Source organism: Halichoerus grypus, chromosome 9, assembly GCF_964656455.1.
Source record: "Halichoerus grypus chromosome 9, mHalGry1.hap1.1, whole genome shotgun sequence".
NCBI classification, from domain to species: domain Eukaryota; kingdom Metazoa; phylum Chordata; class Mammalia; order Carnivora; family Phocidae; genus Halichoerus; species Halichoerus grypus.
The window spans coordinates 45,540,572-45,557,890 of NC_135720.1; the positions used below are offsets into that span (position 1 = coordinate 45,540,572).

Here is a 17,319-nt window from a genome sequence, read left to right on the forward strand (position 1 = left end):
TCCCAGGACCCTGGGATCATGACCTGAGCCGAAGGCAGACGCTTAACGACTGAGCCACTCAGGCGCCCCATCTCTTTTTTTTTTTTTTAAACATATAATGTATTATTTGTTTCAGAGGTACAGGTCTGTGATTCATCAATCTTACACAGCTCACAGCGCTCACCATAGCACATACCCTCCCCAATGTCTATCACCCAGCCACACCATCCCTCCCACCCCCCACCACTCCAGCAACCCTCAGTTTGTTTCCTGAGATTAAGAATTCTTCATATCAGTGAGATCATATGATACATGTCTTTCTCTGATTGACTTATTTCACTTAGCATAATACCCTCTAGTTCCATCCACGTCATTGCAAATGGCAAGATTTCGTTTTTTTTTGATGGCTGCATATAAGATGCCTTCCCTTATTGACACACTGTTGGTTTGTTTATTTCTTGGATTGCAGTTCCCTTAGCAATTAAATGCTCCTTTTGTTTTTGTCATTTATTTTTTATTTATTACTCAGTTAAAATGATCTCTTATCCCTCCCTTGATAATCTAAAATTCTCAAAGGAAAAGAAATATACCCTTCTTTTGCTCTTATGCTTCTTCATCTGTTTTCCATATAGTTAGTATGAAATGAATGTTACTGATAATTTTAGCACACAGAAAACTATATCAATATGACCATGTACAGTAATAAGAAGGTAAAAATACCTTCAAGTTGTATACTTTCTGATTTGGGATAAAGGATTTAACAAAAGTAAATGATGACATGGAGTGTAATGTTATTAACCCATGTAGAAGAGGGTACATGCATGGACTACTAGCTCACTAGACTCAACATGTGGTCTTGTTCCTTCTGTGAACATTCCCAAAGAACAAGTTATTTTGTAGATCTTTATTTTTTTAAATACACTCTGTGCCCAGTGTGGGGCTTGAACTCACTACTCTGAGATCAAGAGTTGCATGCTGTATCGACTGAGCCAGCCAGGTGCCCCATATTTTGTCGATCTTTCAAGAAGAATACTCAGTGCTTTAAATAAAGTGGGATGAGATAATACCATTCATGACTCTGGGAATTAAGATTCTTTAAAATTAAGTGAATTAAAAAAGTTCCTTTCATTTTTCCTTCTTGGAAGTGAGAAAGGAAATGATTCATGAGAGGAAATAACTATTGTGGGTTTTTTGTGTGTGGTTTTTTTTTTTTTTTTGATAGGAAACTAAGTGGGGCTGTCACTTCTGAAATTAGAGCTCCCTACAACTATTAAAAAGTCATACTAGTACCCAAAAACTTATTCAAATAAAGAATTGGAGTGAACATTTGTGGTATTTTGTGAAGTAAGGCATTTTCCTAGACATTATAAAATCAGTTGCATTTACTTTCTTTGGATGTGACAAAGATGGAAATTCCTTAATGATTAATGCATTCAACTCTAATCCATATTTCTCTCGTTTCTACGACAAACATTATCACAAATGTACAAAAACAAAGCAGACAGGCTAGATGATTGGAAATGCCACTATATATTCACACACTTTGTTTATTTATTAATTTATTTTAAGTAAGCTCCACGCCCAGTGTAGGGCTTGAACTCCTGACCCTGAAATCAAGAGTTGCATGCTCCACCGACTGAGCCAGCAGGCACCCTTGTTTTTTATCTTAAAAGAGAAATCAATATTAGTTTCCATTTCCTTTTATACAAATAGGAGATGGTTGTGAGACCAAAGCAGTGCCTTGAGATTGAATCCCTATCTGAACTTTATTATGCCCTTCAACTTTTCGTGAGGAATTGCTTTTTTTTTTTTTTAATTTTTTTTATTGTTATGTTAATCCCCATACATTACATCATTAGTTTTAGATATAGTGTTCCATGATTCATTGTTTGTGCATAACACCCAGTGCTCCATGCAGAACGTGCCCTCCTCAATACCCATCACCAGGCTAACCCATCCTCCCACCCCCCTCCCCTCTAGAACCCTCAGTTTGTTTTTCAGAGTCCATCGTCTCTCATGGTTCTTCTCCCCCTCCAATTTCCCCCCCTTCATTCTTCCCCTCCTGCTACATTCTTCTTCTTCTTTTTTTCTTTCTTAACATATATTGCATTGTTTGTTTCAGAGGTACAGATTTGAGATTCAACAGTCTTGCACAATTCACAGCGCTTACCAGAACACATACCCTCCCCAGTGTCCATCACCCAGTCACCCCATCCCTCCCACCCCACCCCCCACTCCAGCAACCCTCAGTTTGTTTCCTGAGATTAAGAATTCCTCATATCAGTGAGGTCATATGATACATGTCTTTCTCTGTTTGACTTATTTCGCTCAGCATAATACCCTCCAGTTCCATCCACGTCGTTGCAAATGGCAAGATCTCATTCCTTTTGATGGCTGCATAATATTCCATTGTATATATATACCACATCTTCTTTATCCATTCATCTGTTGATGGACATCTTGGCTCTTTCCACAGTTTGGCTATTGTGGACATTGCTGCTATCAACATCGGGGTGCACGTACCCTTTCGGGTCCCTACTTTTGTATCTTTGGGGTAAATACCCAGGAGTGCAATTGCTGGATCGTATGGTAGCTCTATTTTCAACTTTTTGAGGAACCTCCACACTGTTTTCCAGAGTGGCTGCACCAGCTTGCATTCCCACCAACAGTGCAGGAGGGTTCCCCTTTCTCCGCATCCCCGCCAACATCTGTCGTTTCCTGACTTGTTAATTTTAGCCATTCTGACTGGTGTGAGGTGGTATCTCATTGAGGTTTTGATTTGGATTTCCCTGATGCCGAGCGATATTGAACAATTTTTCATGTGTCTGTTGGCCGTTTGGATGTCTTCTTTGGAAAAATGTCTGTTCATGTCTTCTGCCCATTTCTTGATTGGATTCTTTGTTCTTTTGGTGTTGAGTTTGATGAGTTCTTTATAGATTTTGGATACTAGCCCTTTATCTGATATGTCATTTGCAAATATCTTCTCCCGTTCTGTCAGTTGTCTTTTGGTTTTGTTGACTGTTTCCTTTGCTTTGCAAAAGCTTTTTATCTTGATGAAGTCCCAATAGTTCATTTTTGCCCTTGCTTCCCTTGCCTTTGGCGATGTTTCTAGGAAGAAGTTGCTGCGGCTGAGGTCAAAGAGGTTGTTGCCTGTGTTCTCCTTTAGGATTTTGATGGACTCCTGTCTCACATTGAGGTCTTTCAACCATTTGGAGTCTATTTTTGTGTGTGGTGTAAGGAAATGGTCCAGTTTCATTCTTCTGCATGTGGCTGTCCAATTTTCCCAACACCATTTGTTGAAGAGACTGTCTTTTTTCCATTGGACATTCTTTCCTGCTTTGTCAAAGATTAGTTGACCATATAGTTGAGGGTCCATTTCTGGGCTCTCTATTCTGTTCCATTGATCTATGTGTCTGTTTTTGTGCCAGTACCATACTGTCTTGATGATGACAGCTTTGTAGTAGAGCTGGAAGTCCGGAATTGTGATGCCGCCAGCTTTGCTTTTCTTTTTCAACATTTCTCTGGCTATGCGGGGTCTTTTCTGGTTGCATACAAATTTTAGGATTATTTGTTCCATTTCTTTGAAGAAAGTGGATGGTATTTTGATGGGGATTGCATTGAATGTGTAGATTGCTCTAGGTAGGATTGACATCTTCACAATATTTGTTCTTCCAATCCATGAACATGGAACGTTTTTCCATTTCTTTGTGTCTTCCTCAATTTCTTTCATGAGTATTTTATAGTTTTCTGAGTACAGATCCTTTGCCTCTTTGGTTAGATTTCTTCCTAGGGATCTTATGGTTTTGGGTGCAATTGTAAATGGGATCGACTCCTTAATTTCTCTTTCTTCTGACTTGTTGTTGGTGTATAGGAATGCCACTGACTTCTGTGCATTGATTTTGTATCCTGCCACTTTACTGAATTCCTGTATGAGTTCTAGCAGTTTTGGGGTGGAGTCTTTGGGATTTTCCACATAAAGTATCATATCATCTGCAAAGAGTGAGAGTTTGACTTCTTCTTTGCCAATTTGGATGCCTTTGATTTCTTTTTGTTGTCTGAATGCTGTGGCTAGGACTTCCAATACTATGTTGAATAGCAGTGGTGATAGTGGACATCCCTGCCGCGTTCCTGACCTTAGGGGGAAAGCTCTCAGTTTTTCCCCATTGAGAATGATATTCGCTGTAGGTTTTTCATAGATGGCTTTTATGATATTGAGGTATGTACCCTCTATCCCTATACTCTGAAGAGTTTTGATCAAGAAAGGATGCTGTACTTTGTCAAATGCTTTTTCTGCATCTATTGAGAGGATCATATGATTCTTGTTCTTTCTTTTGTTAATGTATTGTATCACGTTGATTGATTTGCGGATGTTGAACCAACCTTGCAGCCCAGGGATAAATCCGACTTGGTCGTGGTGAATGATCCTTTTAATGTACTGTTGGATCCTATTGGCTAGTATTTTGGTGAGAATTTTTGCATCCATGTTCATCAGGGATATTGGTCTGTAATTCTCCTTTTTGATGGGGTCTTTGTCTGGTTTTGGGATCAAGGTAATGCTGGCCTCATAAAATGAGTTTGGAAGTTTTCCTTCCATTTCTATTTTTTGGAACAGTTTCAGAAGGATAGGTATTAATTCTTCTTTAAATGTTTGGTAGAATTCCCCTGGGAAGCCATCTGGCCCTGGGCTTTTGTGTTTTGGGAGATTTTTGATGACTGCTTCTATTTCCTTAGTGGTTATAGGTCTGTTCAGGTTTTCTATTTCTTCCTGGTTCAGTTTTGGTAGTTGATACATCTCTAGGAATGCATCCATTACTTCCAGGTTATCTAATTTGCTGGCATAGAGTTGCTCATAATATGTTCTTATAATTGTTTGTATTTCTTTGGTGTTGGTTGTGATTTCTCCTCTTTCATTCATGATTTTGTTGATTTGGGTCATTTCCCTTTTCTTTTTGATAAGTCTGGCCAGGGGCTTATCAATCTTGTTAATTCTTTCAAAGAACCAGCTCCTAGTTTCGTTGATCTGTTCTACTGTTCTTTTGGTTTCTATTTCATTGATTTCTGCTCTGATCTTTATTATTTCTCTTCTCCTGCTGGGTTTAGGCTTTATTTGCTGTTCTTTCTCCAGCTCCTTTAGGTGTAGGGTTAGGTTGTGTACTTGAGACTTTTCTTGTTTCTTGAGAAAGGCTTGTATTGCTATATACTTTCCTCTCAGGACTGCCTTTGCTGTATCCCAAAGATTTTGAATAGTTGTGTTTTCATTTTCATTGGTTTCCATAAATTTTTTTAATTCTTCTTTAATTTCCTGGTTGACCCATTCATTCTTCAGTAGGATGCTCTTTAGCCTCCATGTATTTGAGTTCTTTCCGACTTTCCTCTTGTGATTGAGTTCTAGTTTCAAAGCATTGTGGTCTGAAAATAGGCAGGGGATGATCCCAATCTTCTGGTACCGGTTGAGACCTGATTTATGACCTAGGATGTGATCTATTCTGGAGAATGTTCCATGGGCACTAGAGAAGAATGTGTATTCCGTTGCTTTGGGATGGAATGTTCTGAATATATCTGTGAAGTCCATTTGGTCCAGTGTGTCATTTAAAGTCTTTATTTCCTTGTTGATCTTTTGCTTAGACGATCTGTCCATTTCAGTGAGGGGGGTGTTAAAGTCCCCCACTATTATTGTATTGTTGTCGATGTGTTTCTTTGCTTTTGTTATTAACTGCCTTATATAATTGGCTGCTCCCATGTTAGGGGCATAGATATTTACAATTGTTAGATCTTCTTGATGGAGAGACCCTTTAAGTATGATATAGTGTCCTTCCTCATCTCTTATTACAGTCTTTGGTTTAAAATCTAATTTGTCTGATATAAGGATTGCCACCCCAGCTTTCTTTTGGTGTCCATTAGCATGGTAAATGGTTTTCCACCCCCTCACTTTAAATCTGGGGGTGTCTTTGGGTCTAAAATGAGTCTCTTGCAGACAGCATATCGATGGGTCTTGTTTTTTAATCCAATCTGATAGCCTGTGTCTTTTGATTGGGGCATTTAGCCCATTTACATTCAGGGTAACTATTGAAAGATAGGAATTTAGTGCCATTGTATTGCCTGTAAAGTGACTGTTACTGTATATTGTTTGTGTTCCTTTCTGGTCTATGTTGCTTTTAGGCTCTCTCTTTGCTTAGAGGACCCCTTTCAAGATTTCTTGTAGGGCTGGTTTCGTGTTTGCAAATTCCTTTAGTTTTTGTTTGTCCTGGAAGCTTTTTATCTCTCCTTCAATTTTCAGTGACAGCCTAGCTGGATATAGTATTCTTGGCTGCATATTTTTCTCATTTAGTGCTCTGAATATGTCCTGCCAGTCCTTTCTGGCCTGCCAGGTCTCTGTGGATAAGTCTGTTGCCAATCTAATGTTTCTACCATTGTAGGTTACATATCTCTTCTCCCGAGCTGCTTTCAGGATTTTCTCTTTGTCTCTGAGACTCGTAAGTTTTACTATTAGATGTCGGGGTGTTGACCTATTTTTATTGATTTTGAGAGGGGTTCTCTGTGCTTCCTGGATTTTGATGCCTGTTTCCTTCCCCAAATTAGGGAAGTTCTCTGCTATAATTTGCTCCATTATACCTTCTGCCCCTCTCTCTCTTTCTTCTTCTTCTGGGATCCCAATTATTCTAATGTTGTTTCGTCTTATGGTATCGTTTATCTCTCGAATTCTGCCCTCGTGATCCAGTAGTTGTTTATCTCTCTTTTTCTCAGCTTCTTTATTTTCCATCATTTGGTCTTCTATCTCACTGATTCTTTCTTCTGCCTCATTTATCCTAGCAGTTAGCACCCCCATATTTGATTGCACCTCATTAATAGCCTTTTTGATTTCTACTTGGTTCGATTTTAGTTCTTTTACTTCTCCAGAAAGGGTTTCTCTAATAACTTCCATGCTTTTTTCAAGCCCAGCTAGTATCTTTAAAGTGATGATTCTGAACTCTAGATCCGACATCGTACTAATGTCCGTATTGAGTAGGTCCCTGGCAGTCGGTACTACCTTTTGTTCTTTTTGTTGAGGTGATTTTTTCCGTCTTGTCATTTTGTGCAGAGGAGAATAGATTAATGAGAGAACAAAATGCTAGCAGGGTAACAACATCCCCAGAAAATATACTCTAAACAAATCAGAAAAGACCTGAAGCAGTGGGAAAAGAAAGGGAAAGAGAGAAAAAAGAAAAAGAAAGAAAAAAAGAAAAAAGAAAAAGATAAAGATAAAAACAAACAAAAGCAGAACAAAACAAAACAAAACAAAAACAGAATGTGATCAGATATGATCAGGCTGGTTTATAGATCAGTGCCACACACTAGATTTTGGGTGTATTTTGGTCTGTTGAAAGAAAGTCCCTCCCAAAAATTTTAAAGAAAGAAAAACTTATATATATACAAAAATAAGGGTTGATATGATGAAGGGATGGAATATGACTGTAAAGATGGAAATTATAAAAAATTTTATAAAAGGATTTGATAAGTTGTTTGAAAAAAGAAAGAAGAGGATTAAAAAAAAAAAAAGAAAGAAAAAAGGGAGAGAATGTGATCAGGCAAGGGAGTAGAAAAAAACCATACACTAGAGATTTAGAGTTTATTTTGATCTGTTAGAAGAAACTATCTCAAGATTTTAAAGAGAGAACAACTTATATATATATGCCAAAAATACGGGTAACTACTATGAAGGGTTAGAATATGACTTTAAAAATGAAAAATAAAAATGTTTTTTTTTAAAAAAGGGATTGATAAGATGTTGGTTGAAAAAGGGAAAAAGAAAAATTCAAAAAGAAAGAAAAAAGAAAAAAGAAAAAAAGACAGTTAAAAAAAATAATTAACTTTGAAAGACTAAAGAATCATGGTAAAAAAGCCATGAATTCTATGTGCAGTATTCCCCTAGCGCTGGAGTTCTGCCGTTCTCATTGATCGGTAAACCTGGTCTTGGCTGGCTGTTCTCGCTGATCTTCTGGGGGAAGGAATTGCTTTTGATTATTAGACGCTGGCAGGTGGGTTCAGGTTATAGTCATATCCTTACAAACATATAGCACCACACCTTCCCCAGGGCGGAAAGTACCAGTTAGTTCAACTTACTTCCTTTCTAAAGAAGTTCCTTCAAAATTCCCTTCTTATGATGATTGTACAGGTGAACAACAAAAAAGCTTTATCAAATGAACCAACCAAGGAGCTTCCTGGTTTCTTTGTGACTGCAAGTCTTACCTCAGACATTGATGGTGATACGTCACTTTATCACACATTTTTTTTACATGTGGGCAGCCCTGATACGCTTGTGTGTGGGAGGACAGGAAAATCAGCTTCATTTTTGATCTTTACATTCATAGGCAAATGTTTTCTTTGGGAGAAGAGAGTTGTCAGATTGGAATCTGTGGTCTGTGGCCAATTAACATCTGAATCTGTGTTGCAACTGGCCCAGGACAGATAAGGCTTCTCCCTTAAGCGTTTACCACTCAAAGTATGTTGGCAAGCGCAGATAAATGATTACATGACAACACAGGTTTTATCTAGTTCAACATACAGTATAAACCGGAAGACATATAAATGCCCACATTGAAGTACAGTGTATTGTTTCATCAACAGGTATTTAACTGTTCCAAAAGGTATATGGGGTGTTAGCCGTTAGGCTTTGTACCGGGGAGGTCTGTAGCCTCAAGTGAACATGGAATAATAATAATAATAAAAAAAGAGCAGCTCTAACTTTTGTATGCTACATGCGAAACCGAAGGGTGGTCACTGAAGACTGGGAATTCTGGGGAAGCGGCTTTAAGTGATGCCAATGCAAATAGCCATAAGAGAATGAGTTTAGCTAGAGCCGAAGAGTTGATGGTGGGGGAGACGTTGTTCAGGAAGTGGCTGGTGTCCAGATGGTAGAGGGCCTGAAATTCCAGGTCAATAAGGATTTTATTCCATAAGCAAAGGAAACCCTTAAAACTTATTATGTGTATGCCTTGGTGAGATGTATCAGGTCATATGATCAAATGATTAATCTAGTGGCGGTGGCGTAAGCAAGGCGGGGGAGTCTAAGGTAATGCGTGTCACCGTAACAGCAGTCCTTGGCTCCTTGTACGTGATCAATAAGCAGAAGCTGTTAATATTAAAGGGAACAGAAAGTAAAATATTGCCATGATCTAAGTGGTGATGATAAAGCAGACAAAGGTTGTGATGAGGGAAATGAAAAGGAGGGAATGAATAATAAAATACATATGAGCATTATTTGCTTTTTCTTTGTCCTTATCATGCTATGTGAGTGGGAAAAGAGTGTCAGGCAGGGGTTCACTTTCTGTGAGCTAAAGGGGCTGCTGAGCCTCAGGAGACTTAGTAGAGGAGAGGGACGTGCTTACCTGGACAGGAACGTGCTTACCTGGACAGGAAGGGGACTTCACAGGGGCTGTCCTGGCAATGTTGCTGAGACGCAGATAGATGCAGGGGAATCATACGGAACTGCCATAGCTCAAGGGACTGTGAGTTCACACCTTACATTTAGATATGATAAATGACTAAACGTGGATGATGGGCGTACCCTGCAAACTATAGGTGTTTTGCAAATGTTTGTGTCTCTGATGTCTCCCAAGCCACGCTGGTGAGGATGATGGGAGGTTTTATCCACTGTGACATGTGTCTGTGAAGACTATGAGGAAGAAATGAGGAAATATTAATGGATGTACCACATTTTTATTTTTTTTTAATCTTATTTATTTTTTTAATTAAGTAGGCTCCACACCCGATGTGGGGCTTGAACTTGGTACGCTGAGATCAAGAATTCTATGCTCTACCAACTGAATCAGCCAGGTGCCCCTGGAGGTACCATGTCTATTTACATATTGATTTCCCTAAATTTTGATTGATATCTATATTATTTAAATGTTGATATTCAGTAATAACACATAAATTCTGTTTTTGTTTTTTTTTTAAGACTGATTTTGTCTTTTTTGTCAAACAAAGTACTTCAGTTATCACAGTACAGCCTTTTTGAATTAGTAAAATGGCCTACTGCCACCTGGTGGCAGCATGTCCTAGTCAAGAATGGGCAGGCAGGACCAAAAAATCACTGGGGAGGAACCTTCCAATACAAAAACATCTAGAGAAGTGAGATCACGTTCACATATTTATTCACGTTTTTTCATGACCTCACACCTAACATGTCTAAAACCAAGTATATAATTTCTCCCTTAAATTAGTTTTCTGAAAATAGGTGCTATTTATTGAGCATGAATGCAGCCAGGCATCCAGCACTTGATATACATCATTTTTTTTTACTCTCAAAACAAAAACCTACCAGGCAGTTATTATTATTATTATTATTATTATTATTATTATTTTCGCTAACAAATGATGAAATCTGGGCATAGAGAGGTTAATTTTCCCAGTGAGATGCTGTAGCTCTTAATCATTGTGGTACCCTATCTTTAATGCGTTGCTGGGTATATTGTTCTTCAGTCATCCAGATTTGAAACCCTGGGGTCATTTTTGCTCTTCTGTTTGTTTCCCTTCTCATCCATCAGCACCCGTCCTGTACTCTTTTGAGATTTTTCTTGTATCTATCAATTCTAACTGCCAAAGTTTCTACTTTAGCTGTCTTACAGCATGCAGATTTTTATAGCATATTTCTGATTGGCTTCCTTAGATTTTTTCTGTTTAAGTAGATTGCAAAGTAATATAAAACTACATCTTACTGTAAATATCCACATTATGGAGAAGAATGCAGAGTAAAAAGTGAAATTTTTTTTTTTTTTTTTTTTTTTTGCCATCGGTTTTGTTCTCTCTCACTAATCTCCAGAGAAGTAAGCACATATAAGTTTTGGTTTGTTGGTTTTTAAAATATATATAAAACTAATATTTTGATTCCTCTGCAGTTCACTCTTTTTCGTTCAGGAGTATGTCTTGCAGATCTTTCTGGGTCTGTGCTACAGAATTTACACACAATAGACACTGGATAAATGTTTGCAAAATAAACCTTAGACTTCAATCACATACTCCTTTCATCCAAAGCAGACATTATGCTTTTTGCTCCATTTTCATCTATTTGCAGCATTTCCTTCTCCTAGGTTATAATGGGTCTCCTCTCCTTTTTGGTTATTCTTAATCAAGATCTCTTTCATGGTGTAGCAATAAAGATTAGTTTCATTAAAGGTCAATAAAATGTGTGTAGTGTCATTTTATTGGATAATTTTCACATGTAAACACCAAACTAACAATATTCTCAGCTGTCTCATAAAAAATTTTATTTTTTTTTTGCTATTCCTATAATTCAGTAGTTCTCAAATTTTACTGGGCATCAGAGGCACCTGGAGACTTATTGAAACCCAGATTGTTGGGCACCACCCCACAGTCTCTGATTCAGTAGGTATGGGGGATACCTGCACATTTCCTTTTCTAACAAGTTTGCACGTGATGCCAATGCTCCTGATCCGGGAACCACACTTCAAGGGTCACTAACCTATAAGACTCTCCCGGGATCTGTCCTGGGATATCCTGATCACTTCTCAGCACTCACTGTTTACTGCACACAAGAATTAGAGCAGAAAGAGAGCATTAAAAGTGGCTGTGGTGAGCATGCTGGGATGTGCGTGACCCTCTGGAATGGGGCCAACGGGGGCTCTAGCAGGCAGAACGGAGAAAAATGACAGTTCTCACAGGCTCAGACCACAAGTTACGGCACAATTTTCCCATGTGCAGAGGGTGGAAAGAACTATCTTTCTCCGATTAGTCTCCACAGCAGCACGTGCCCTAATGATTCAGCACATGCTCTAACATAGAGTGGTTGTGTCATCGTTGAGTATTTATTGATGGCGTTATAATGCCACTACACCCAGAAAACAATTTTTTATTTATAGTCGCTTCCTGGTGGTAGTCAGCCAAGTAAAATTCCAGGTATTAAGTGAGCTGATGCATCCAGTCAAATATTTATATCCATTTCATTGTTACTGTGGAGTCAATACTGGTGTGATTTGCCTTGTAAAGTGGGTGTACAAAACTATTATACAAGAATCCAAAATTGGTGAGAAAAAAAGGATTTAAGGGGCGTCTGGGTGGCTCAGTTGTTAAGCGTCTGCCTTCGGCTCAGGTCATGATCCCAGGGTCCTGGGATCGAGCCCCGCATCGGGCTCCCTACTCTGTGGGAAGCCTGCTTCTCCCTCTCCCATTCCCCCTGCTTGTGTTCCCTCTCTCGCTGTCTCTCACTCTCTGTCAAATAAATAAATAAAATCTTTAAAAAAAAAAAAGGATTAAAAAAAATTACCACAGAGTTCCTCTCTACAATTTACAAAACTGCTTGCTTATACATATATTGGGCAGAGAAAATACATCATTTACAGATTTGATTATACAAAATACAAATGTAATGTATGTATATAAAACATATAATAGAATTTATTCTTAAGAATGATGAGATATATGAGATATAATCATACTTCCAAGAATTTAATCTGCTAGATAAATTGTAATTCTTGTAAAGGTTTAAATATTTATATTTTGAACAAACATTTTAATGCTGATGCATAATCAATGCACTCAGAATCAAGGAAATGCATGGGGTTGATCAGTATATTTGATCCATGTTGCTAATGTGCTTGAAATATTTGTGCAAAGAAATTTTGCCATTTCTGGAAATGGAGTCAAAAAATGTTATTAGTTATTAACTATTAGCTTTCATTAAGCATGCAACTGTCCATAAAAATATATAGTGTTTTTTGTATGTTCACTTAAACTTTACATAAAGGACATTATAGTAGTATGTATCATTCTTCAGCTCCTTTTTGTCCCTCAACAATTTGTTTTAACTGCTGTATATTATTCTATCTTTTATCTACAACTAAGTTTACCTATTCCCCTACAATGGACATTTAGATTGTTTCCAATTTTTCAGTGCTAGAATTCTTCAGTGATTGTTCTTGTGATTTATTTCCTTGAGCACATATGGTATATAATCTAGAAGTGAAATTGAGTGGTATATAAATGGTATGCAGCCTTATTAGATATTGCCAAATTGTTCTTTGAAGTAGTTGTACCACATGATATTGCCTCTAGTATTGTATGAAGGTTCTTGTTTCACATTTTTCCCAATACCCGAATGTGAAAATTTTAAATTTTGTCTAGCCTGAGAAGTGTGAAATTTCATTGTTTTAATATTTATTGGTATAGATAATAATACTGGTACAGATAGAGACTGTGCTTATTTTCTTATTTTTATTAGTTAATGGATTTTCCTTTTCTATGAACTGTACAATTATATACTATGCCAATTTTTCTACTGTGTTGTCTCTTTTTTAAAAATTCTTTTTAGGGGCGCCTGGGTGGCTCAGTCAGTTAAGCGTCTGCCTCCGGCTCAGGGCGTGATCCCGGGGTCTTGGGATCGAGTCCCACATTGGGCCCCCTATTCACTGGGGAGTCTGCTTCTCCCTCTCCCTCTCCCTCTGCCCCTGCCTGTGCTCTCTCTCTCTCTGTCAAATAAATAAATAAAATCTTTAAAAAAATATATTTATTTATTTTGAGAGAGCGGGCGTGCGCGCCCATGTGCCAGTTCAGGGGAGGAGCAGAGGGAGAGGGACAGAATTCCAAGCAGACACCCCTCTGAGCGCAGAGCCCAAGGCAGGGCTTGACCCCATGGCCCCTGAGACCATGCATGACCTGGCCGAAATCAAGAGTAGGGCGCCTAACCAACTGAGCCACCCTGGCACCCCTGTCATTTTTTTTTTTTTTAATTGATTATAGGTCTCTATGTAATCTGAAAACTATGCCTATTCTTGGTTATATACTTTGCAAATATTTTCTCCAGGTCTGTGGCTTGTATTTTAATTTTATTTCACAATAATCTTGCTGTTGTAGAAGTTTTTAATTGTGGTATAAGAAATATTATCAATCTTTTCCCTTAAGGTTTTTATGTCTTTTTCTTTTTCTCTTATCTAAGAAACCCTCCCTAGTCTGGTAGCCTCAGAAAGTTTTTAAAGTTTGCATTAGGTCATTAATCTACACAGAACTATGTTGTATGTTGTAAGTAGAATCAATTTTTTCCATATGGATTACTCATGGTACTAATATTGGTTTTTGAATAATCTGTACTTTCATCTCTAATTTGTGTGTTTGGGTCTGTTTGAGTTTTTTTTTTTTTTTCCCATTATTCTATTGACTTATTTCTGTAGTCATAGAAAACATGCATTTCTATTTTTCTGTGAATTCATTACATAGCCCCTTGGAATGTTTCCCTGCCTTCCATAGTTTCCGTCCGATAAACAGTATGTGGACATCAGTTTGTCCCTGATATTGAATCGGTGAGGTGGTCATTAGTACAGTCTACCACATATGATTCCAGCTCTCTGCTTTCTGGGAAACAGTGCGACTGCATTTCCTACTCTCTTTGCATTTAGGCACAAATATAGGACTTATCTGCAATAGTTTCATTCTTGTATAGAAGCTTTAACTAGAAACTCCAGGAACCAGCCTGTGATTGGCCACATGTTTTAGTCCTGCCTCAGCGATCGTGGAAGCGTGGAGACGGAAATGCCCTGGTGGAGCTAGCGATAGACCTAGAGCAGAGCCCCAGGCGACCTTCTGGACATGCAGCTGAGGGAAAAACAAGTCTTCGTTGTCTTAAACCATGGAGATTTTTAGCACTGTTCATTACTCTAATATAACCTGGCTTGTCCTAACTGATATAGTTAAGATTGTGTAATTTCCAACTTGATGATTGGCAAAATGGTAAACAAGCACCTTGCCTTTGCTAGGAGGTAATGATTATGTTTTAGTGTCTCTCTTTTCACTTCCTTTCCCCCTCTTCCTTCCGATTGTATCACCCTCAGTGCACTCATGCTCCCCAATATCCATGACCTGTCAGACCAGTTGGAGCCATTTTGGTGTGGCCTGTGTGTCCTCCCTCAGCCGGCAGCTCCTCACACAGCCCGTATAGCTTCCCTCAAGCCTACGTTTCCTCTCTTTGAGTGTCTACGTTTTTAAAGATGATACCTGAAAAGATAAAATCTGTACCTAAGATTTTGTTGTACCTAAAATCTTAAATGATAAAGATTAACTTTGTGACTCTAGAGTGAGGGGCCATCAGTGAAAAGCAGGTTTTCTCAGCTTCCTCTTATTATAACATTAGTGTCTACTGACTTGATATACATCTTAGGCTGGCTCCAGCGTTAAAATCCATAATTCTTGGGGTGCCTGGGTGGCTTAGTTGGTTAAGCATCCAACTCTTGATTTCAGCTCAGGTCATGATCTCAGGGTCCTGGCATCGAGCCCCGCATCGGGCTCTCTGCTCAGCGGGGAGTCTGCTTTTCCCTCTCCCTCTGTCTGCTGCTTCCCCTGCTTGTGCTCTCTCTCTGTCAAATAAATAAATAAAATCTGAAAAATAAAATAAAATCCATAATTCTTTGTCGGGGTTAATCACATTCACAAACGTGTGTGTTCAGTATCTGACTTTTACATTTCTGGAATGTTCAGGATAGGAGGGTAAAGATAAGAAGTGGGGGTGGCACTAGGAAGATACTTCCCAGGTGGAAGCATCTTTTTCACATCCATCTCTCCACCAAGTACAATTTCCTTTATATTTGATAAGTTCCTCCGAAACATGCAAAATCATCTCATATTGTGGTGGCATTGGGCAGTAATGGATGGAGCTGGGGGGGGGGTGAGGAATTAATGCCCAGAGAACTACGTTTTTAATTGTTCATACTTTAATGTGGAGTATATAAATCCATTGACTGGAATGTTTGCCTCCTCACACCTAAAAGGTGTTAGGTGAGGCGGTGAAAGTTTGATGGTGATGATGAGTAATTATAGAGCATGGAACACAGCAGGCTAATGGGGTGGGCCTACCCTGGAGGCTTTGAATTTGACAGAAGGAGGACACATTACCTCTCAGAATGCAGATGTGAGAAGGAATGTGGTAGCAGGCATCAGCCAAATTCCTATTCTGTAATTTTTAAAAGGCTCCTGGTGAGGGTTACAGACATCCAGAAAAATCATCTCAAGTATCGAAAGGTACATTTATACCTGTAATAGTTTCACTGAAGAATAGCAAACATTTCTGATGTTCGAACGCTTTCTTGCCAAACTTCCTGCTCCTTAAAAAAATGACTGTTGATTGGTTAATTAAAGTTTACATCTGTCTCTTTTTAGGTGGTTCTTTGGAGCAATCAAGAGAACAGAAGCAGAAAAACAACTATTATATTCAGAAAATCAGACTGGTGCCTTTCTAATCAGAGAAAGTGAAAGCCAGAAAGGAGATTTCGCCCTTTCAGGTATGGACATTGTTTTGTGTGATTTAAGTGTGGGTTTGAGAGTCTGTAGGAATGAACCTGCTGTGTGAACATGGACAAGTTAATCTGAAATTTGCCTTATTTCTTATTTTCATAAGTACCAAATTAAATCTGAACTACCCAAGAGTAATACAGAAATTAGCAAGCAGTTTCTATCTATGGATAGGAGTCTCTGTAAACAAATACATGTGCTCTGGATATGAAATGACAATCATACAGATCTGGCCGCATTTTCTCACTTTTGTCTTATCTAAGGGACTATCCTTCTAGGGAAATGATAAGCAAAAAGTGAAAACTACACTGTTGTCAAAATTGATCTTTCCCCAATATAGTTTGAGTTTTTGCATTTCATTTGTCTTTGCCTGGTAAATAGAAAATGAGTTGAAATGCTGGATGCAATTGCATTTGGTTAACTCCATGACATGTAAAATTTAGCCAAATGTAGTTAGTTTTCTAACTAAGAGTCAAATACATGTTTACTTTACATTGTCTTAGGAAGGAAGAAACACCTGAGAATTGTCTTTGATAGTTACAGGTGCTTACATGCATGTCTCTGCCTTCAAGAATCTGTTTCTCGGGTGCCTGGGTGGCTCAGTCGGTTAAGCATCCAACTCTTGGTTTTGGCTCAGGTCACGATGTCGGGGTCATGATATGGAGCACCCCCCCAACCCGGGTCAGCCTCCACACTCAGCAGGGAGTCTGCCTGAGATTCTCTCTCTCTCCCTCTGCCCTTCCTCCTGCTCATGCTCTCTCTCTCTCTAAAATAAATAAAGAAATCTTTAAAGAATCTGTTTCTTGGTGTATGTTGCAAGGCTACAGAACGTCCTTTCTTCAAGACCATCCAGACCATCTGTCATGTGAGACTTTTTCTCTCCTTACTCTGCTCTGACCTCTGTTTTGTCCAGGCGCATTGTGTGCTATTATCCCCTTTAAAGCGTGCACTCTGTCTAGATATAAACCTTTTGGGGGAAGGGATTTTGCCTTCCTTTATCCCTGTTGCCCTGCAGTAAATGTTTATTAAACATGATGCCCCGGCACCTTATTTTGTCTGCCTGGCTCA

The 17,319-nt window shown here is 38.7% G+C and overlaps 1 protein-coding gene across 1 annotated transcript in view; it reads left to right on the forward strand.

Moving 5' to 3' along the window:
• The window catches only part of FRK (fyn related Src family tyrosine kinase), a 105,820-nt gene that overhangs the window by 44,775 nt on the left and 43,726 nt on the right, over positions 1-17,319 (forward strand). Inside the window, exon 2 of the mRNA XM_036082231.2 lies at positions 16,120-16,241. Coding sequence (XP_035938124.1) covers positions 16,120-16,241 — 122 coding nt within the window. The remainder of the gene's footprint in view (positions 1-16,119; positions 16,242-17,319) is intronic.